General features: G+C 45.4%; 1 protein-coding gene across 1 annotated transcript in view; it reads right to left on the bottom strand.

Annotated features, from left to right (window-relative positions):
* The window catches only part of LOC105739240, a 58812-nt gene extending 38190 nt beyond the window's left edge, over positions 1-20622 (bottom strand). The window contains 3 exon segments of the mRNA XM_012504301.1: positions 19117-19207; positions 19413-19535; positions 20555-20622. Of these exon segments, the coding sequence (XP_012359755.1) occupies positions 19117-19207; positions 19413-19535; positions 20555-20622 (282 nt within the window).
* Between the last annotated feature and the right edge of the window lie 2847 nt (positions 20623-23469).

Consider the following 23469-nt stretch of genomic DNA (forward strand, 5'->3'; position numbering starts at 1 on the left):
GCCCTCCACCCCCTCCTGGCCCTTCCAGGCACAGAGGAAACAAAGATTTTTTTTTTTTAAGCCACCTTCTTCCTCAAGACACCCACAGGTTAAGAGGTCAGAAACAGGGCATACCACACTGGCCTTTGGCACCTCAATTGCTCACTTCACAAGAGCACAAAATGTCCCCTAAGAAGAGCAGCTGAGTATAATGGAAAAAGTTAAGTGGCCTCTTCTGACCTCTGATGATTCAAAAGTTTAAAGTCATTTTTAACAATGTTCAAAGAAAATGTGACACTCATATAAACTTGAAGCTACATGTAATTGAATCACACCCACCACACACAGGCCGGGTGTGGTGGCTCACACCTGTAATCCCTGCACTTTGGGAGGCTGAGGCGGGTAGATCACGAGGTCAAGAGATCGAGACCATCCTGGCCAACATGGTGAAACCCCATCTCTACTAAAAATACAAAAAATTAGCCGGGCATGCTGATGGGTGCCTGTAGTCCCAACTACTTGGGAGGCTGAGGCAGGAGAATCACTTGAACCCGGGAGGTGGAGGTTGCAGTGAGCCAAGACTGTGCCACGCACTCTAGCCTGGGTGACAGAGCGAGACTCTGTCTCAAAAAAAAAAAAAAAGAAAAAAAAACCTTCACCACCTGTTGCTCTATTGAAACGTTTGTACAGTTTTCTCACATTCATGAAATATTCCATGTTTCCCAGGCACAAGGTAACTGCCTCTTTCACCCATTTTTTTTCCCTCTCTTTCTGTTTTTGTTCTTTTTTGTTGTTGTTGTTGTTGTCTGTTTTTTTTGAGACAAGATCTCACTCTGTCACCCAGGCTGGAGTGCAATAGTGCAATCTCAGCTCACTGCAGCCTCAGCCTCCTGGGGTCAATCGATTCTCCCACTTCAGCTTCACAAGTAGCCGGGACAACAAGCACGCACAACCATGCCCAGCTAATTTTGTTATTGGAAAGGGGTCCCAGTCCAGACCCCAAGACAGGGTTCCTGGATCTCGTGCAAGAAAGAATTCAAGGCAAATCCATAGAGGAAAGTGAAAGCCAGTTTACTAAGGGAGTAAAAGAGTGGCTACTCCACAGGCAGAAAAGCCCCGAGAGCTGCTGGCTGCCCATTTTTATGGTTATTTCTTGATGATATGCTAAACAAGGGGTGGATTATTCATGCATCCTCTTTTTAGACCATATAGGGTAACTTCCTGATGTTGCCACGGCATTTGTACACTGTCATGGCGCTGGTGGGAGTGTAGCAGTGAGGACGATCAGTGGTCACTCTCATTACCATCTTGGTTTTGGTGGGTTTTAGCTGGCTTCTTTACTGCAAACTGTTTTATCAGCAAGGTCTTTGTGACCTGTATCTTGTTCTGACCTCTATCTCATCCTGTGATTTAGAAGGTCTAACTGTCTGGGAATGCAGCCCAGTAGGTCTCAGCCTTATTTTACACAGCTCCTATTCAAGATGGAGTTGCCCTAGTTCAACCGCCTCTGACAATTTTATTTTTTGTGGATACAAGGTCTCACTATGTTGCCCAGGCTGGTCTGGAACCCTTAGACTCAAGTGATTCTCCTGCCTTGGCCTCCCAAAGTGCTGGGATTACAGGCATGAGCCACCGCACTCAGCCTCTCTCTGTCTTTATTTACCATTTTAGTCAGCTGGGACACTTGTTAAAAGACTCTTATAAATCTCTTTTTCCTCTGACTTCCATTCACAATACAGAGCTGAGCCGCTCACCATCCCATACGTTGTCCAGAATGTCTCTCCCCTGGCTAACAAGCCACTGGCTCTATTGAGTGTCCATGGGGTCCTGTGGATCCTGTGGTGCAAAGGCTGAGACCTCAGCCCTAAAGCAGAACCCAGAACAGGAGACCACCTCCAAGGCCTCTTGCTTGGATTTTTGTTTTCTTTTGGTGAAACCTTCACTCACTGTTCTCACTCACCCTGCCAGTGGGAAAATGAGACCCTGCCAGTGGGAAAATGAAAATGGTCTTGGGACTGGGAGCCCTGCCAAACCCTTGTTCAGGTTAAACTCCCTTAAATAACAGAGAACAGACCTGACTGAGCTTGATCTCCTAGGATATTTCTCTGTGCTGAGAGCCTAACTAGGAAAAATGTTAAACAGATCACTCAGCTGATGGCAAATATATGTGACCAATTCCCAGCCTCAGCCACGGAAGGGACTTGATGGGTGGAACCTTGGCACCACCCCTTCCCCCACTGCCCCCACTGCCTTGGTCTAAATCTGCATCTTGTAGAATTCTTTGCACAACAGCAGACCTATTGTGAGGACTTTCCTTCTCCCTAACGCCATCCCCCGATCAAGTAAGATGTTTACTTCCAGTACTAGAAGGGGGCGGGCATGCAGGCAGAAATAGAAGGAATTCTAACCATAGCTAACCAAAGTCAGATTTCCAGGCCGCTCCACTCACCGGGGTCTGCTTTAAGCTCTGGGAACAAAGTAAACAAACAGCTGGATTGTTGCATCCTGCTCTGAAGGTTAAAGTTTTGATTCAAGGTTAAAGTTTTGATTTCTTCTGTGCCTCACAGCCTTTTGTTTCACTCTGATGCTATTATTTACTCATCCTTTTGCACAGGAGGTCACTTAGTATAGATGAGAAGAACTTGAGGCTGCGCCTCTACCTATGGTCTGTCGGAACCTGAGGAAGCCAGTTCATTTCTCCCAATCTCAATGTCCTCATCTGTAAAAGTAGGGAAATTATATTGGGCTTGCTGGGTTGGTTTGTGTGTGTGAACTATAAATGCTTGAAAACTACTACCCCTTTCAGAAAGGGTTACTACTGCTATTACTGTTATCTGTGCCTTTATGTATGTATTACTGATCTGTCTCCTCTACTAGGCTATGCATTTGAGAGCAAGAATTGTGTCTGTATTGCTAACAGCAATTCTAGTGCCTGACAAAGAGGAGGTGCTGTGGAGGCCAAAGCAACTCCAACTTGGATGCTAATCCATCACTTTAACTTCTGATTAACCCTTGTTCTAGGAAGTCCTCTAAGATTTCCAGTTTATCTGATGCTCCTTGTGTGAGAGTAGGTACTTACTGTAAATCCTGCCCTGAGGTCAAAACAACCTTGATGTTATAGGACTTCAATTGTTCTACACATCCATTCTGAATCACATATACCCTTTCCCAATAGCATATAAGCCCTGGTCATGAGAATAAATGGTGCAGGATCCCCCATCTTGCCTCACCACTGCCTGAGACACAGACATGGCTTCTGTTTGTAAGTCCCTACTAAGTGTATATTTCTGAGGAACTGGATATGTCAGCCTCTTTCTTCGGCCTCTCAGCTTCCTTGGACTTTTGGGGGTAGGTTTGCATAGGCCTGGCCCCCATGGAACGGGTGCTCCATCAAGGAGTAAGTGCTGAGCATTTAGTTTTAGGCGAGGGGCAGCAGCCACCAGGAAAGAAGAGTCTATGCGTAATTACCTGCCCTACTTCCTGAGTCAGGGGTTCTCAAATTCTTTGTGTTCAGGACACATTTGAAGAGCCAGCACATTCAGACAACAGTGACTCAGCAATTATTGCAACTTAATCCCTACTACTGAAGAACAACATCTCATAATGTCTACAAAAGCAACCACTATGATCCCACCATTTACTGGGATGCGCTTCAGCACTGTGGTTAGAAGGTGGAACGCTGACTGCCCGAATGTCCTTCCTCTAATATACACAAGAAGAATTCTCACCTGTCTAGTTAACCACTATATTTCTTGGTCCCTGGCTTAACAACCTCTTACCTCCTCACAGCACTACAGAGTGTGTTGGCGTGTAGTCATGTTTCAGGCAGGCACTTCAAATTTGCCCTTGAATTCCAGGATTTTGCTTTTGCAGTTTCTAATTGTCAACAATCCTGAAGGCCCTTGACGTGTGGTCATTTGTAATTTTGCTGAGATGTCTTTTTTTTTTTTTTTTTTTTGAGATAGAGTCTCGCTCTGTCATCCAGGCTGGAGTGCAGTGGCATGATCTCAGCTCACTGTAATCTCCGCCTCCCGGGTTCAAGCAATTCTCCTGCCTCAGCCTCCTGAGTAGCTGAGATTACAGGCACATGCCCCCACGCCCAGCTAATTTTTGTATTTTTAGTAGAGATGCGGTTTCACCATGTTGGTAAGGCTGGTCTCGAACTCCTGACCTCATGATCCACCCACTTTGGCCTCCCAACGTGCTGGGATTACAGGCGTGAGCCACTGCACCCAGCCTGAGATGTCAATTTTAAAAAATTAGTTTAAAAGTAATACATAAGTATATGTGTATTCCAAAATGTCTATACAACAAAAAAATATGGAAGAAAACCTGTGGAAGTTTTCCTTTATTGGTACCAGTCACAGTAGGCCATGTTATACTACAGTAACAAATGTCTCCAAACCTCAATGACTTTATTCATTTATTTATTTATTTGTCCTGTATTGCCCAGGCTGGTCTTAAACTTCTGGCCTTAAGCAATCTTCCTACCTCAGCCTCCCAAAGTGCTGGGATTGGTGTGAGGTTTTTTTCTTGTTCACACTACATGTTTTTCTATTTTTATTTTTCTTTTCAAAAATTATTTATTTATTTATTTATTTTGAGACAGAGTCTGGCTTTTTTGCCCAAGCTGGAGTGCAGTGGAGCAATCTTGGCTCACTGCAAACTCTGCCTCCTGGGTTCAAGCAATTCTCCTGCCTCAGCCTCCCGAGTAGCTGGGATTACAGGTGTGCACCACCACACCCATCAAATTTTTGTATTTTAGTAGAGACAGGGTTTCACCATGTTGGCAGGGCTGGTCTCAAACTCCTGACCTCAGGTGACCTGCCTACCTCTGCCTTCCAAAGTGCTGGAATTACAGGCATTAGCTACTGCACCCAGCCTTTATTAATTTTTTATTTTTTATTTGAGATGGAGTCTTGTTCTGTTGCTCACGCTGGAGTGCAGTGGCACAATCTCAGCTCACTGCAACCTCCGCCTCCTGGGTTCAAGCGATCCTCCCACTTCAGCCTCACAAGTAGCTGGGCTTACAGGCACGTGCCACCATACCTAGCTAATTTTTGTACTTTTAGTAGATACAGGGTTTCAGCATGTTGGCCAGGCTGGTCTCAAACTCCTGACCTCAAGTGATCCACCCACCTTGGCCTCCCACAGTGCTGGGATTACAGGCCTGAGCCACGGCACCCGGCTATGCATGTTTTTCATGAGTCCACTACAGCTCTGCTCTTTACCATCTTGACTCCAGAACCAAAACTGATGGAAGAATCTAACCTCTGTCTGAAATATCACCGATCTCGTGGCAGAAGGAAAAAGACAAGGCAAAGGGTGCCCTGACTTCTAAAACTTCACACAAAAATGACCAACATCAGTTATTGGCCAAAGCAAGTAATATGGTCATTCCTGAGGTCAACAGTGTGGGAAAATAGCCTTCTGCAGAGAGGGGCACTGCAGGGCAAGAAACTGGAATATTTGGTAACAGAGAATACCATTGTCCAGCACCTCCTCCAACAACTACTTCTCTCCCAGAAGCAACTGTTCTAGACAGTTCAGTGTGCATCCTTTCAGTCTCCTTTCCTACGTATTTGTTGACATATCTCTACAGGCATACACATAAATATCGAATTTTGCATGTATTTTTCTGCAACTTGCTCTGTTCACTTAATATGATTTGGAGACATTTCATCTCAGTCTGTATAAGTCTATCCGACTCTCTCTAACAATAGCATGGCGTTTCATATCATAATATATTTAAATTCTTGGTATACATTTTGGATCTTTTCAATATGTTTTGATATTACAAATAATGCTGCAATATGTATTCATATAGATGCATATATCTTTGTGAATATATGTATTTCGGAATGATAGGTTTCTAGAAATAAGTTGTTAAAGTATGTATGCATTGCAGTTTTTAATAGATACTAGCAATTTGCCTTGAAAAATGCCTTCATCAATGTTCACAGCCACTAGAAGCGTAAAAGTGCCTGATTTCCCAAATCTTCAGCAACTCAATATTATCAATTTTTTTCTCTTCTGTAAATCTGATGGATTTTAAAAGGATAATTCATTGTTTGAATATACTTAATATATCACTTCTCGGCCTTTTGGCTAAGATCAAGTGAATATACTTAATGTATTTTTTTGCTTACAGCGAGGTTGAGTACTGTTCATATTTATTGGCTAATTTCACAATTTCACAATTTTTTTTCCCTTGTGAATTGTCTGTTTCCATTCTTTACCCATTTCCTAGTGATTTTAAATCTTTTTGTTTCATCTTTTTCTTTTAGATTTGAACAAACCATTTTATGTATTTTCTCATTACTAATCTGTCTATATTACCATTTGTGAATACAAACATGTCTCCATTACATCAGAAATCCATCCCTAAACACCAGAAACTGAATGAAAATACTAATGAGGATTCCATTTCCTATCACTATAACACTGCCAGTCAATTTCCTAAAACACTGGAATATGTCAATGTATTTAACGAATTATTTAGTACATAAGATGCATACAACATTGCTTCCTTTAAATCTTTTTAGAGAAAGGATCTTACTCTGATGCCCAGGTTGGAGTACAGTGGCATGATCATAGTTCACTGCAGCCTGTAAATCCTGAGCTCAAGCAATCCTCCCACCTCAGCCTCCTGAGTAGCTGGGACTACAGGTGAGTGCCACCACGCCCGGCTAAGTTTCTAATTTTTGGTAGAGAGTCTTGCTATATTGACCAGGCTGGTCTCAAACTTCTGGCCTCAAGCAATCCTCCTGCCTTGACCTTCCTAAGTGCTGGGATTAGGCATGGGCCACCCCACCTCACAAAACATTGTTTCCTGATCACCAAACAGTTCATGTGACTTTTAACAGACATTTGCTTGTGTGTAGCCATCAACATCCTACTCACATCCCTTTGTTAACACTTGGCACTTTTCAAAACATCTGCATGTGATTCTGACATCCTTCCAATTATAATTGGAAAGTAACTGGAAAATTCTTCCCCTTTCCCTCCCACACATCCTACTTTGTTTAAAAATTATCTTGAGTTTGGGGAATGTACCAATAAAATGTTCTATATAAACATTGGTTCAAAAAATATTCTATTGGAGAGATATGTACATTTTATGAGGTCTGAGTGTTGAAGATAAGAGGAGTTCTACTGAGAAAAGATTACCTGGGGAGGCTGCTTGTCAGGTATACTCAAAAAGGTTTACTTTCAGCCTAGCCATTTTGGATTTTTGTTTGTTTGGTTTTTGAGACAGTCTCACTCTGTTGCCCAGGGTGTAGTGCAGTGGCACAAACTCAGCTCACTGCAACCTCCACCTCCCAGGTTCAAACGATTCTCCTGCCTCAGCCTCCCGAGTAGCTGGGATTACAGGTGCCTGACACCATGCCCGGCTAATCTTTGTATTTTTAGTAGAGATGGGGTTTCTCCATGTTGGTCAGGCTGGTCTTGAACTCCTGACCTCAGGTGATCCGTCCACCGCAGCCTCCCAAAGTGCTGGGATTATAGGCATGAGCCACTGCATCACACCCATTTTGTTTTCAATTTTATTCATGGTATCTTTTTAGATGCAAAATTTGCCACTTTTTGCAAACAAACTGTCAGTTATTTTAATGTTTAAGGTTTCTGTATTTAAATTTTGCTTTAGGAGATTTTCCCCAACTCAGGATGTTTTTTTCAAATTCTGCTAAATATATTTTAAAGTTGTTAGTTTTGCTTTATGCTCAGCTCTTTGGTCATAAGGAATTAATTGTTAAGTAAGGTATGAGGTGGAGTGGGGCAATCTAACTTTTCTCTGTCCCCAAAAAAGTGGCATATCAATGCAGTGCTGTGTATTGAATATTTTATTCTGTCTCCAGTTGGTTTGCAGCTGGGGCTGCACACTCCACAGACCCAGTGGGAGCCGGGGACAAGCAGGAGCCCCACCCCTTCCGAGTTGGTGGGGTGGAAGCTCCCCGGGTGCAGCCTGCAGCCCCCCTGCCGTAGCTACAGACCCAGGCATCTGTGCACTCTTGGGGGCCCAGGAAGGCCCCCTGCTACCCGCCCCCATCTCACTCCCGTCAGAAATACCTGCTTGCGCTGCCTGGCTTCTTCCCGCTGTTGGTGCCCACTCTGATCTCGGAGCAAAGTCGAGGCCAAGCCCTGGGCTCTCACAGCCCAGATGAGTGTGCGCACACTGGGGGCAGTGCTGACATGCCTGACACGCCAGCCCCCTGGCACCTCGGCCTCCTCTGGACTTTGGGTACCAACCAGCACTGGAGGGAGGCTGAGGGGGGCTGAGGACAGTCTGGCACTGGTCTGCAGGCGCCCCCTGGCACGAACAGCTTGGGCGCCATGAATAGTGGTAGAAGGCAGACTCCTGGGCAGAAGGGGGCTGGTCCCCAGTGAATGAAGCTCCACCTTCAAACTGGGGAGGGCCTGAAGCCTGGGGGCTATGCCACAAGTCCCCGCAGACCGCAGGGGGAACTTACGGTGCTTTTCCCTGGGCCCGCCCATGGCCACCCATGAACCAATCAGCACACACTTCCTCCCCTGTAAGGCCCATACAAGCCTCAGATTCAGATTCAGCCAGACTCCAGCAGAGGACAGAAGGATGATGGGGAGATGACAGGCCGACCAGCTGCAGAGATTAACTACCCTCTCTGCTGACAGCTGGACACTTACCAGGAGACCTGCCTGCAGAGAGGAGCTACCCTCTCTGCTGAGAGCTGAAGAGACGATGGGCCAACCAGCTGCAGAGAGGAGCTACCTTCTCTACCGAACACTGAACACTCCGTGGGACGACTTGCCCAGCAGAGAGGAGCTACCCTCCCTGCTGAGAGTTGAACACTCATCGGGACACCCTGGCTATGGAGAGGAGCTGCACACTCCAGGTCTACTGTGAGCTGTTCTATTGTTCAGTAAAGCTCCTCTTCGTCTTGCTCACGCTCCACTTGTCTGTGTACCTCATTCCTCCTGAACACAGGACGATAATCTGGGACCTGCCAGATGGCGGGGCTAAAAGAGCTGTAATACAGACAGGGCTGAAACATCCCCCTTGCTCGCCATGTTGTGAGTGTCAAGGAGGAGAGAAACGAGAAGGAGAGGAGAGAGGAGCTGCAGCTCTTTGGGGAGCCTAGACCTGGGAGCTCCCCAAGCCAGGGCTGTGACTACCCCTTTGGGGCTCTGAGGTTCCTGGAGTCTCCAAGCTTCTGGGCACCACCGTGTTCCCTGGTGCCAGCCGTGGAAGCTGCTTGTGGTGCAGCTGGCCCTGCCGCAGCCTCGCAGAGAGCTGACGCCTGTGCCAGCACCTGGAGCTGCCCGCCCCATGGCAGCAGTGAGTGTATCTGACTGTGCACAGTGGCTGGACCCCACACTTGCTCACACACCCCTCACTGCTCCATACCTGACTTGCAGTCTCCCTCGAGGCATGGGATCCAGGCTGGTAGCATGAGCCAAGCACAGCCTGCCAGGTTGAGTGGGTGGAATGCGCCCAGCAGGCCCGAGCAAAACTCACGCAGAGGCACCACTGGCCACAGAGTTTTCTGGCCAGAAAAGCGACACCCCAAATTTCCCATAACAAAATATTGCCTTTCCCATCCAACCCAATTGGAACTTGCTAGTCTGAATATTTGGGTCATCCCAAATTATACGTTGAAATCCTAACCCCCAAGGTGAGGGCATCAGGAGGTGGGGCTCTGGCAGGTGAAGAAGTCCTGAGGCAAAGCCCTCGTAAATGGGATTAGTGCCCTCATAAAAGAGACCTCAGAGCCTTCTCACCCTTTCTGCCATGCAAGGATGCAGCGAGAGGACAGCCATCTAGGAACGGAAAGCAGGTGCTCCCTAGATATCAAATGTGCCTGCACCTTGATCTTGGACTTCCTAGCCTCTGAACTGTGAGAAATAAATTTTTGTTGTTTATAAGCCACCCAATCTATGGTATTTTGTTGTAGTAGATGGACTAAGACAGAATCTAAGACATAAAAATTTCACATGTGAGTCTGGCCCATTTCTAAATTCCAGCAAAATCCAAATGTCTGCTTGACCAGGCATTAAACAAAAATTTCTGACTAGCAGTGCTCTTTTGGACACTGGTGCTGACATTCAAGTTCAAGTTCTTTCTCTTACAGCAGAAGCCCTGTAGTTTCTTTTAGTCACCTAAGTTGGTTGGAGTTTTGTGGTTGTTACATTCTGTATTTATGGGTACTCATTGCAAGCCTATCATCTTAGAACAGAGACTCACCTGGTGCAACCCTCATCCTGCAGCCATTGGCTTTCCTGGTCTAACCTGGTCCACAACCATCTCTACTTCGAAATGCATTTTTAGCTCCCTTTAGTTCAGCACAAGAGGGATAGGTTGTGCACTGTCCAATTGGACAGTGTTGTGAGACTCTAAATGGCATGGGGAGAGACTATATAGAAATGTGAATAACAGGCTGGGCGTGGTGGCTCATGCCTGTAATCCCAGCACTTTGGGAGGCCAAGGTGGGTGGATCACCTGAGGTCAGGAGTTTGAGACCAGCCTGGCCAACATGGCGAAACCCTGTCTCTACTAAAAATATAAAAATTAACTTGATGTGGTGGCACGTGCTTGTAAACCCAGCTACTCAGGAGGCTGAGACAGGAGAATCGATGGAACCCAGGAGGCAGAGGTTGCAGTGAGCTGAGATTGTGCCACTGTACTCCAGCCTGGGCAAAAGAGCAAGACTCCATCTCAAAAAAATAAAATAGAAATATGAGTAAGAGCTGACATTCACCACTTCCAGCCAGGCACTGTGCTGCATGTTCTGCATGCATGCATTATCTCAGAGGAGGAACTGAGGGTTAAAGTGGATTAATAACTTGCCCTCAGTCACATAGCTAGTAGATTGAGATCTGGGTTGACTTCAGGTCTGACTGACTTCACTGTTTGAGCTTTTATGCCTATTCTTTACTGCCCTTTCAGTGAGTGCCAGGAAGTCTGGAGATAAGGGCTATAGTAGCCCAGGAGGTTTCTGTGGAGGAAGGAGAAGTTAAATTGGATGTCGAGGATTGTGTTAGAAAGACAATTTGGATTGTACCAAGGAGGGAGTAGGACAGAAAAACAAGCAGAGCAGGCTCCCTTTCTTTTGTTGTCTCCATAGAACAGTAGAAAAGGTGAATTAGACCATTTTGTGGTTGACATTACCAATTAATTTTAAATTCAATGCCTGCTTTGTCGTTGAGCTTAATCTTAATTATAGCAGATCTCTTTGCATTTCTTTTCTTTGTGCAGATTTCACAGGCAGGGGTTTTAAGTGTATCAAGGAGCATCTGCACTGAGAGAAATTATGTATGTTGCATTAAAATAATTGGCCTAATTCTCTGAACCAACAAGTAAAATCTAATTCCTGTCTTAAAGGTGAAGAGTGATGTAATATGGGAAGAAAAACATTCACTTAACTACCTCTCTTTTATTACTAGTACATGGTATAATGTCCAGGAAACAGCTAAGATCAGCATATGTAGCTTGAACTTTGCATAGAGGTAGTGTCCTTGACTCATGGCTTAATGCACATAAGTGTGCAAGATATTTCAATAACACGGAGGTAACAGTCTGAGAAACACATTTGAACTTAAGTATTCTGCACATGACATCAGGATATACCACTGTCTTTTTTTATTCCACTTTGTGCCTTTGTACCATCTCACTATGAAAGTGCTTCTTGTAAACTATTATTTCTGGCCAGGCACAGTGGCTCACACCTGTAATCCTAGCACTCTGGGAGGCCGAGGCGGGTGGATCACTTGAGGCCAGGAGTTCGAAACCAGCCTGGCCAACATGGTGAAACCCTGTCTCTACTAAAAATACAAAAAAAAAAATAGCCGAGCATGGTGGTAGACATCTGTAATCCCAGCTACTAGGGACACTGAGGCAGGAGAATCGTTTGAGCCTGGAAGGCAGAGGCTGCAGTGAGCCGAGATCATGCCACTGTGCTCCAGCCTGGGCGACAGAGCGAGACTCCATCTTAAAATATATATATATAAAATATAAAATATATATAATACATAAAAATATATAATATATGATATATAATATATTATCTATTATATAAAATAGATAAAAGTATATATTATATAAAATTATATATTATAGTATATTATTATATATAAAATAACGTATATAGAATATTATATATTACATATATATATATATATATAAAATTTCTGAAACAGCTGGACTTTGTTTCCAAGTCATTTAGTTTCTCCCAGGTTGTGGAATCTGTGTCCTTGGCTTTAAATCACATTCACAGTTTCAATCCTCTTGTCTTTTTTGCAGAAAATGATTTTTCCAGAGACATATTTTAATCCATGTAAGGGTGAAATTACTTCACTTTTTTTTTTAGCATCTTCAAAAGAACTTTTTCTATTTCAGAAAAAACTGAAGTCAAGTGACTTCCTCCTCTGTATATCTGGGCAACTCAGTCTCCCTGTCCCTTTACAAAAATAGGCATCATTTCTGGCAGTCATGTAGTTTGTGTGGGACCAGGCCAACTTCAGCTCCAGCAGGCAGCCCTGATTGGTCAAGGCCACAATTGGGTAATAGAACCCGCATGTCCACAGGATTTGGTTCAGGGATGAGCCAATCAGCACAAAGCTTTGAGGTGCTGTTGGCTGATTGTGGGAAACATACTTCCCTGTTGCATGGGAACAATGAAGCGTGTAAGCCTGATTGCAGCCAGCTCTTCTACAATCACCAAGAAATTAGCCCTAGAAGGCAAACAACATTTGTATAAAAGAGAAGAGAGGTGGAAAGAAATGGAGTCCTCACGTCATTGTAGCAATCAGTGTAGTCCACCGTACCAATGGACTCCCAGTTAGCTACTAAATCCCTTATTGTTGATGAGTTTCAGTTGGGTGTTCTGTTACTTACAGCTAAAAGCATTTTATCTGATGCACCCCACTACTGGGAAGTTGAGCTAAACACACAATACTATACCTCAAAATACAGTTTATCCAGTCTGAATGTCTAACAATAGAGTATTAGGTAATTTAAATTGCATATATTGATGGTATATTAGGATGGACTAGGCTGTTGTAATAATAGAAACTTAACTTTCATTCACATAATAATCTGAAGCAAGCGATCCTGATCAGCAGATGGCTCTGTTCCATATGATTCCCTTGGTTTTTCAGAAACCCAGGCTTCTTCCGCCTTTTGGCTCCCACATCCCCTAAGGCCTTGTTATCACCCTCATTAAGCTGGCAGAAAGGGAAGAAGCAGGAAGGGGCACACCCCTGCTTCTTAAAAACCTTGGCCCAGAAATGGTACAAACCATATCCACTCTGCCTTGGCTAAAACTCAGTCACACAGCCGCATCTAACTGTAAAAGATCCCAGGAGGAAAAAGTGGACTTTGAATAATTAACTGCAGACAGGACACTTTAGAAGCTTATTAAATCACAGGGGGAAATGCTAACAGAGCAGTGTCTACAGTACCCTCCCAGCATTTTTTTTTCTTTTTGATACGGAGTCTTGCTCTGTCACCCAGGCTGGAGTGCAGTGGCATGATCTCGGCTCACTGCAGCCTCCGCCTCCCAGGTTCAAGCAATTTCCTGCCTCAGCCTCCCAACTAGTTGAGATTACAGGCGTGAGCCACCACGCCCAGCTAATTTTTGTATTTTTAGCAGAGATGGGGTTTCACCATGTTGGCCAGGCTGGTCTTGAACTCCCGACCTCAGGTGATCTGCTCACCTTGGCCTCCCAAAATGCTGGGATTACAGGCGTGAGCCACCCTGCCTGGTCCCTCCCAAGCGTTTTTTGTTTTGTTTTGTTTTGTGTGTGTGTGTGTGTGTGTGTGTGTGTGAGACAGAGTCTCTCTCTGTCACCCAGGCTGGAGTGCAGTGGTGCAATATCTCGGCTCACTGCAACCTCTGTGTCCTGGGTTCAAGTGACTCTCCTGTCTCAGCCTTCTGAGTAGCTGGGATTACAGGTGTGTGCCACCATGCCCGGCTAATTTTTGTATTTTGGGCAGAGATGGGGTTTGCAGAGATGGGGTTTCACCATGTTGGCCAGGCTGGTCTCAAACTCCTGACCTCAAGTGATCTGCCCCCCTCGGCCTCCCAAAGTGCTGGGATTACAGGCGTGAGCCACCGGGCCCAGCCCCCCGCCAAGCTTTCTAAAGGCCCATATCTATAAGCACATGAGCTCTATCTCTTTCTGCTTCAGCCCTGAGACGAGCCTTTGTTTTGTTCTTCATCCTTGTTCGTTTTCTGGCACCTTCCTGATGTTCCTAGCAAGCAAATGTACTTTGCTATGCACTGGTAAACAATGAAGATTTTACTGAAGGTCTGGTGTGATGACAGAAATGTAATCAAGGTCTTCCGTGGATATCTGTTCTTTCCTCCAAAGCTCTCTTCCTTTGCCAGCAGCCTCACCTCACCTGTTTACTTTTCTCTGGTTGAATGCTTTCCTTCCAGCATCAACAGCCCTAAAAGTCTCATTGCCTGAGCAATTCGACTCTTACTCTTTGTTTCATGCCTGCTCAGCCAAAAAAACAAAAAAACCAAAAAACAAAAAACAAACAAAAAAAACAAACCAGAAACAACAACAAAAAAACCCAGTATTAAATAAAAAACTAACGACATATCTTTTTCCTCCAGCATACCCCTCAGGGAACTTAGCATATAACTCACTGAACAAAAAGTTTTCTTCTGGGTGCAGAGTTGGATGGGGGCTTCTTGCTAAGAAAATTAATTCTTTTTTTTTTTTTTGCATTTTTTTATTTTATTAATTTTTTTTGCACACAAAACAATAAACATTTTCTAAAACTACATACAAACGAAACATGCATATCAAACATATTAGGAAGGTTGCACATGGGAAGATGGGGAATAGAAATGGGGAGTGGGAATTAAAGAAAATAAATGAGAGAGGGACTTTGTATGGATCAATGATAATAACTCAATCCTCTATTTGACAAAGAAGGAGAAGGAAGAGGAAGAAAAAGAAAGTGGGATAAAGGATCAGAAAGGGAGGAAAATAGAAAAAATTAGAGTATGACTCCAGGGTAGACCTGTTTTGTTGTCGCTGGGTTGGTTGGTTGGTTTGTCAGTTGTATTTTTCATATGTTTCGCCATGTTGGCCAGGCTGGTCTCGAACTCCTAGCCTCAAGTGATCAACCCGCCTCTGCCTCCCAGAGTGCTGGGACTACAGGCGTGAGCCACCACGTCCAGCCCCCACATTGCTTCTGTCCTCCGTGGTAGACCTCCCAGACGGGGCGGCCAGGCAGAGGCGCTCCTCACTTCCCAGATGATGGGCGGCCGGGCAGAGGCGCTCCTCACTTCCCAGACGGGGCGGCCAGGCAGAGGCGCTCCTCGCTTCCCAGACGAGGCGGCCGGGCAGAGGTGCTCCTCACTTCCCAGACGGGGCAGCCGGGCAGAGGCGCTCCTCACTTCTTCCCAGACGGGGCGGCCGGGCAGAGGCGCTCCTCACTTCTTCCCAGACGGGGCGGCCGGGCAGAGGCGCTCCTCACTTCCCAGACGGGGCGGCCGGGCAGAGGCGCTCCTCACTTCCCAGACGATGGGCGGCCGGGCAGAGGCGCTCCTCACTTCCCAGACGATGGGCGGCCGGGCAGAGGCGCTCCTCACTTCCCAGACGGGGCGGCCGGGCAGAGGTGCTCCTCACATCCCAGACGATGGTCGGCCAGGCAGAGACGCTCCTCACTTCCTAGACAGGGTGGCGGCTGGGCAGAGAAGCTCCTCACCTCCCAGACGGGGCGGCTGCGCAGAGGCGCTCCTCACATCCCAGACAATGGGCGGCCAGGCAGAGACGCTCCCCACCTCCCAGACGGGGCGGCGGCGGGGCAGAGGCTGCAATCCCAGCACCCTGGGAGGCCAAGGCAGGCGGCTGGGAGGCGGAGGCTGCAGCGAGCCAAGACCACGCCACCGCACTCCAGCCCGGGCAACACCGAGCACCGAGTGAGCGAGACTCCGTCTGCAGTCCCAGCACCTCGGGAGGCCGAGGCGGGCAGAGCACTCGGGGTCAGGAGCTGGAGACCAGCCTGGCCAACATGGCGAAACCGCGCCTCCAGCCAAAGGAGAAAGAGCAGGCAGCGGTGGTGGCGCGCGCCGGCAATCCCAGGCAGCCCGCAGGCCGGGGCAGGAGAATCACGGGAGCCGGAGGCAGGGAGTCTGCAGCGAGCCGACTAGATTCCAGCCTGGGCCACAGAGGGAAGAAAAGAAAAAAGGAATAGAAAAGAAAAGAAAAAGAGAAAAGAAAGGAAGAAAGAAAGAAAGGAAGGAAGGAGGGAGGGAGGGAGGGAGGGAAGAAAGGAAGCAAGAAAATTAATTCTTGCCAGAAAAATTCATTTACATGGAAAAAAGATTGAAAAGATATCCTAAAATGTTAACAGTATTTACCTCTAGGTAATTAAAGTTTTTTTTCTCTTGTATGTTCCTATACTTTCCTTTAATTTTTGTTTCTGTGTTTTCCAAATGTTCTACAGTATATGATATATTTCTTTAATAATCTAAAAAATATTTAGTAAAGAAATTTATCTTTTGTTCCACATCACTAATCATTAGGGAAATGCAAATCAATACCACAATGAGATATCACTTCACACCCGTTAGGATGGATATTAAAAAAAAAAAGAGGCCAGGCGTGGTGGCTCATGCCTGTAATCCCAGCACTTTGGGAGGCCACAGTGGGTAGATCACAAGGTCAGGAGTTCGAAATCAGCCTGGACAACATGGTGAAACCCCGTCTCTACTAAAAATACAAAAAAATTAGCTGGGCACGGTGGCAGTCACCTGTAATCCCAGCTATTTGGGAGGCTGAGGCAGGAGAATCTCTTGAACCGGGAGGCGGAGGTTGCAGTGAGCCAAGCTCTGGCCACTGCACTCCAGCCTAAGCAACAGAGCAAGACTCCATTTAAAAAAAAAAAAAAGAACAAGCGTTGGTGAGGGTATGGGGAAATTAGAATCTTTGTGCATTGTTGGTGGGTCTCTAAAATGGTATGGCCACCATGGGAAATGGTATGGTGATTCCTCAAAAAATTAAAGAGAGAATTACCAGAAATTCTACCTCTGGCTATGTACTCAAAATAATTGAAAGCAGAAATTTGAACAGATATTTTTATGCTCATATTCATAGTAGCAATAGCCAAAAGGTGGAAGCAATCCAGTGTCTGTTGACAGATGAATGGCTAAGTCAGATGTGGTATACATATACAAGGAATATGATTCAACCTTAAACAGGAAGGAAATTCTGACACACGCTACAACATGGATGAACCTTGTAGACATTATGCTAAGTGAAACAAGCCCGTCGCAAAAGGACAAATACGATCCCACTTATATGAGGTACTTAGAGTAGTCAAATTCATAGAGACAGAAAGTAGAATGGCGGCTGCCAGGGACTGGGTGGGAGGGAGGAAATGAAGAGTTATTGTTTAACGGATACTGAGTTTCAGTTGGGAAAGATAAAAACATTCTGGAGAGGGATGGTGGTGATGGTTGAACAACAATGTGAATGTACTTAAGGCCACAGAATTGTACACATAAAAATAGTTAAAATGGTAAATTTTATGTTAACATATATTTTACTACAATTTTTCTAAAACACAAAATTTCTCTTTCCACAGGCAATTTTACCAGAATTTTTGATGTGGATAGCTTATGATCTCTTGGAAACCAGATATTTCCCTAGTTTGGGCTTTCCACCTACACAGTATTTCTTTTTAAATGAATTTGTAAATGACATAAGGAAAAATACTTACTACACTTATATTTACACAAGGCTCAGGGAATTAGTAAAAGATGGCTTATTTTTCTCCAAGGATTTTTTAAGTGAGAAAGAGGCCAGGCATGGTGGCTCATGCCTTAATCCCAGCACTTTAAGAGGCCAAGGAGGGCGGATCACCTGAGGTCAGGAGTTCGAGACCAGCCTGGCCAACATGGTGAAACCCCATCTCTCCTAAAAATACAAAAATTAGCCAGGTGTGGTGGCGGGCGCCTGTAATCCCAGCTAGTTGGGAGGCTGAGGCAGGAGACTCACTTGAGCCCGGGAGGTGGAGGTTGCAGCGAGCCAAGATAGACATTGCACTCCAGCCTGGGTGACAAGAGCGAAACTCCATCTCAAAAAAAAAAAAAAGAAAGAAAAGAAAGGAAGATAGGTAAGCAATTAACTATAATCTACAATGAAATAAAATCACGGACCAAGTGTAGAGGTAGAAGCAGTGAGTTCTGCCTGGGGTTTTGGGAAAGATCCCAGAGAAGGGTGTTTAAGGTCGACCTTAAAGAAGTCTTGGGAGTTTACTAATGGAGAAGAGAGGGTGAACATTAGAAAGTGGGATAAAGAGAGGTGAAGGGGACAGCACTGGGACACGAGGAAGCCAACTGACACCCACACATCTCATCCCTTGAGATCGCTGACCAGTCATAGGGCATCGAGGGACTTTGAGCATGACCAGCTGAGCACCTGCCTTAATGAGGCAGTGCTGTCTTTACTGGGGAGATGACCCAGGAAATGAGCTGAACTCAGAAAGCAAAGTCAAAGCCAGCCATGTGTCAGGGCCAGAGTCAAGACCTTGGCTGGCTCAGTGGTGTGACTCTAGAGCAATACAGAGTAGGCAGGAGCTTCCTGTGCAAACAAGGATATGGCCCCCTGCATGTTGGTGCCTGATGATGTGCAGCTGTGGGCTTCACATTCTGACAATGAAAGGAATAGAAGCTTTTAAAGTTAAATCTAAAGCTTTTGTAATGTTTCTTGTCAGCACCTTGGACCTGGCCAATCTGCAACCCATGTCTTCCCCCAGTATCCACACTCATGGACTTACCACTAGATGGTGGCACTCAGATGGTGCACAGCTGTACAACTGTCACCCCAGCCCAGGTAGGAAGGAGAACAGAGCATGCTTGTGATCTGGAAGTTCATGGGTGCTGCGTCAGTCATTCTGCATCGTGATCAGCTTGCAAAGAGGAGACAGAGGCCATGTAGAATTATAAGTCTTGGACCTGGCGGATCATCAAGGTTAACTCATTCAGCAGCTTATTGTCCATCAGTTGGGTCATTCTTGTCATGTGGCTGTTTCTTCTCTTTGAAGTCTCTGTCATGTGTTGACATGACACATGTGTTGGAATGATTAAGTGGCTCAATGGAAGCACTTTTCTCTGTTCACTAAAGGAAAGTCCCTACCTCTGTTGGGTATTTCTGCTCCAGGCAACCACAAAGATGGCCTTTGAGGCTCCTCTCCACATCCCCAGGCACCCTAAGAGAACACTTAATCCTGCTCCCAAAGCCACAGTGTTTAAGATCAGTGAACATTCACAGCCATCTCTTATCTGGCTGGGTCACAAAGTTTAGGGGACAGGCTATCTGAAGAATCCCACAAACCTACCCTTTCTTGTTTTCCAAGTTCCCAGGATCCAACCACCTCCTCAGGGTCAGGCCCTGGCATGCTCTTACAAAGAACAAAAACTTCTATACCTTACCCCTTTCCCTTCTTGGAAGCCGCCTTAATTCCCCCAGGTGGGCCTGATTCACAAATAGCTGGAAATTCCCTGCCTGGAGTCAAGGCACCCAGGTCTGGGAACACAAAGCCCTGGCTGCCTTTCCTGGAAGGGAAAGGGGAAAATTATCTTTCCATTGTTTTTGCTGACAGGTCACAGTAGCAAAAGAGATCAGCTACAATGAATTTCTCAGCATTTCACCTTGTGGTGCATTGAGATGTTCTCACTGGCTGATGCCTGGAGACAGGTGCACTGGCCATATTCATCTGATACCATGATGTCAGGTGGAGCCTTTCAATCCACTCATGGGTCTTCCTTTGCTCCCTAGGGCGTAACTCTTGGACATTTTGGGGTGGAACCTGGATCGCTGCTTAATTTCCTTAAATGGATATCCAATGCTGCTCCCAGCTCCACCTCATCGTACGCCTATTTCCTGTCTACTCCCAGTTATTCTCCTGCATCTCCAGGAACAAAGCCCCATAGGGTGTGATGTGATTTTTGGGTAGAGTCATATTGATGCAGCAGGACCTAACCCTGGCAAAACAGGGCTTGAGGTTTAGAAATTTGAGCTATGAACCCTCCTTACTTTCCTATGGTTCTAAAACTACTTTGGATCTAGTAATCCTGGCATGTCAGACCTGGAGGCACTGTCATTTGTGAACAAGCCAGTTGTCCCCAGGCCCCGGTGAAGAAAGCCTGTGATCTGATGGCCCAGCCTCAGCTATAGAGATAAGGCCCTTCTCTTCTGTGCTTTGGAATGATTAAGTGGCTCAATGGGAGCACTTTTCTCTGTTCACTAAAGGAAGGGCAGTGTTGGTTGGTTTTTTCCAGAGTGTTCTTTAAGGAGGCTCTCCACCTACCAGAGTCTGTAAATTCTATTTTCCATCTTGACAGAGTTCCTAGTGAAGCTGAAGCCTGTCTTCTCTCTCATGTCCAGATTCAGGGACTACACATTGGCCCAGGTTCTTTACATTAGAAGATTTCGGGACCTCTCTTTACGCTTCCTTGTCCAGCCTCTCCCTGCAGGCTTAGAGGCTGAATCCAGTCTCATGTCTGGTGTCTGTGCTGAATGTCAGTGGTTTTAAGGCCTCTTCTGCATTTCAGCTCTGGTCCTCCTCACCCACCTTTCCTTGGTCTGTAAGTCATATCCTTTAACCTCCACCTGGGTGTAGCCCCCAGAGTTGGAGGGCATTTTGCCATGGCTGCTGCAGCCTGTGTGCAGGAACAGATACAGCATCTGATGATCTGATTTATGTTTTCCAGATTTATCGCCTCACTCGCATACTCAGGCCAGTTGATATTTTAGGCACGTGAATCACAGTGTCTGGCATGGCTTCCTCTATAGCAGAGCTCCGGCAGCAGGCATAATGAAGTTGGGAGGGGGGAGAGTTCAACTTATCAGGGAGGAAAATTTGTGTCAGTAACAAGTCTGCCTGGCAACAGCACTAAAAGAGAGATAGCAGGTTCCAACATCAGAGCCAAAATCTTCACACTAGTAGAGTAGCATCACCCTGAGCAATTTTCCTACTTGGGTTGCTGCCTTCTCTCGCTTTTCTCACCCCCCAAAAAGGAAAATAAGCATGTCATACATGCATTCTCCAAAGGATATCCCCTAACCTGCCACTGAACAGGGAGAGGGTGATGAGCCGAAATGTCACCAGGCTGTGGCTATCCATTGATGTGTTATGAATGAATAATAAGAATCAAGCTTCTGCAGTGGAATTATGGGCACTGAAAGAAGTTGCAATGGGCAGAGCTAATTGACCCTCTGCCATTCAGTGTAGGATTCTGCTGGGGGAATGGGTCTCAAGACTAGGAGATAGGAAGATATTCCTTTATTTTTTCCTGCTCCCCTAAGCATGCTTTGTTGTTATTATTATTATTATCATTATTATTATTATTATTATTATTTTGGATCTCGGCTCACTGCAACCTTCGCCTCCTGGGTTCAAGCGATTCTCCTGCCTCAGCCTCCTGAGTAGCTGGGACTACAGGCGTGCACCACCACACCCAGCGAATTTTTGTATTTTTAGTAGAGACAAGTTTTCACCATGTTGGCCAGGATGGTCTTGATCTCTTGACCTCATGATCTGCCCACCTCGGGGGATTACAGGTGTGAGCCACCATGCCTGACCAATTATTAAATAAAATATAGAGTTTCCTATTTCTCAATAAATCTATTTGGAATTGAGAAAGAAAGCAGAAGAAGAACTGACCTGGACATCTGAACACTTTGGGGGCGACCTCAAGAGCAGTCATTGTGTCTTTACATCTGGATCTCAATGTCCAGGGCAGTCACAGGCACAAAGTAGAAACTGAATGCAGGTGTGCTGAACTGACCTGGCCTCGGCTCCATTAGTACTTGGAATGCCTTTGGATGGTCTCTACTCCTCCAGGCACCCTTTCACCATCTGAAGAATGAATGAATGATCTCTTCGAGATCTTCCCAGATCTGACATTCTAGGCTTTCAAAGTCAAAACTAGTTTTAAAATCCTAAGAAAACAGAGGATTTAAAAAAATTTCCCATAAATGTTTCTATCTCAAATGCTTGATCGTTGGGCTCTGCTTTATCATCAAAATGCGTGCATGCAAGTCTTCAGGCTTAAATGTTCCCATGAATACATCAGTCAGTGGTATCTGGGATACATTTACATTTTTAGCATTGGTGTAATTCTATTTGGTTTTATGCCACAGGAAGTTCAAGCCTGATTCAATTAAGGAGTTTCATAAAATGAGTTTTTAGAAGGAAAAGACAATGCATAGCACATGTTATACCACTGTACTTTGCGTTGTTATCCAATCAGGTGTGTTAAGGGTGACTTTTCTTCAGTCCAAGAATCTGTTAGCAATCCATAAAGTGGAATATTTTACTGTCTTATTTGGAAGCATGGAATTTAAGAGCTGGAAGGTAGGCAGGCATCTCCTACTAAAACAAGGGCAGGGAGACTTTTTGTACATTTTTGCATACCTCTCAGCTCCTAATGTAGTTCTCATATAAATACCAAAATACCTAAAATATCTAATACTAAACATAAGGAGGCCTGGTTTCTAAGCCTGGGGATGAGAAGGTGGTCAGCAGCATAAAACAGAGTTGTGTCGTTTGAGAGTGTGTCTCTTTGCATCAAAAATATCCAGAGCAAGATTTACATTTCTGTCCGTCAGAGAAGGGGCAGAGACAACTGTGCAGAACTCCGCAGAGGGAGAAACTCTTCCTAGGTAACAGCTGCTGCTGGCTTTTTTCATAAAGTGCACACGGAAGAGGAGCAACCCTCTTGGGAAGCAGAGCTGATGACAACTCAGCACTTAAGGGAGGAACTTAGAGCCAGTGCAGACAGACTGCAGAGTCCCAGCAAATGGATAAAGCCTCTGGACTGAGCAAGCAGATGTGCTAGCAGTAGAGCCCAGAAGAGAAACCCCAACAAAAAAAGGATTAGAAGCAAAGCTCCTGAGATGACCCAGAAGGGAATCAAGGAGATAATACGGAGGCAGGAAATGGGAGGGAAAATCCTAGGGACATTACCAAAATCATGGGAAGACAGTAGAATCTTCAGTCCCTGGATCTTAACCAATGGGAAGTTAAAGCCGAAATAGAAAAGGCAGGACTCAAAGTCAAACCCGAGGAAGAGAGAGAGTTGAATACTGGGTAATGGAGAAAATGTTTAAAGCTGGGAGAATTGAGAATAGAGAACAGTAAAGGCAGCAAATTCAGAAGACAGTGAGTCCTAAATTTTTAGAGTTTTTATTATATGATACTTGACCATACCTGGCTGGGGTGACCGTTTAAAGGAAATACATAGTAGTTTGGAAAAGAACAAAATAAGAAGATCCAAAAATGATCAGGACAGAACTGTCTCCCTTAGACAATGTCCTTGGATATTAGAAGTGAATATAAGAACCACAGTCTGAAGACCCAGCAGAAAAGAGTTTGAACCATAGGAGTTTGAATACATTACCCACACATTGTAGGAACATTTACTATTTCATAAAACCAGAAGTTAGGTGAGAGAGGGCAGTTCCAGGGTTATTTAAATAAGGGGC

This window comes from Nomascus leucogenys, chromosome 1a, assembly GCF_006542625.1.
Source record: "Nomascus leucogenys isolate Asia chromosome 1a, Asia_NLE_v1, whole genome shotgun sequence".
Taxonomy (NCBI): Eukaryota; Metazoa; Chordata; class Mammalia; order Primates; family Hylobatidae; genus Nomascus; species Nomascus leucogenys.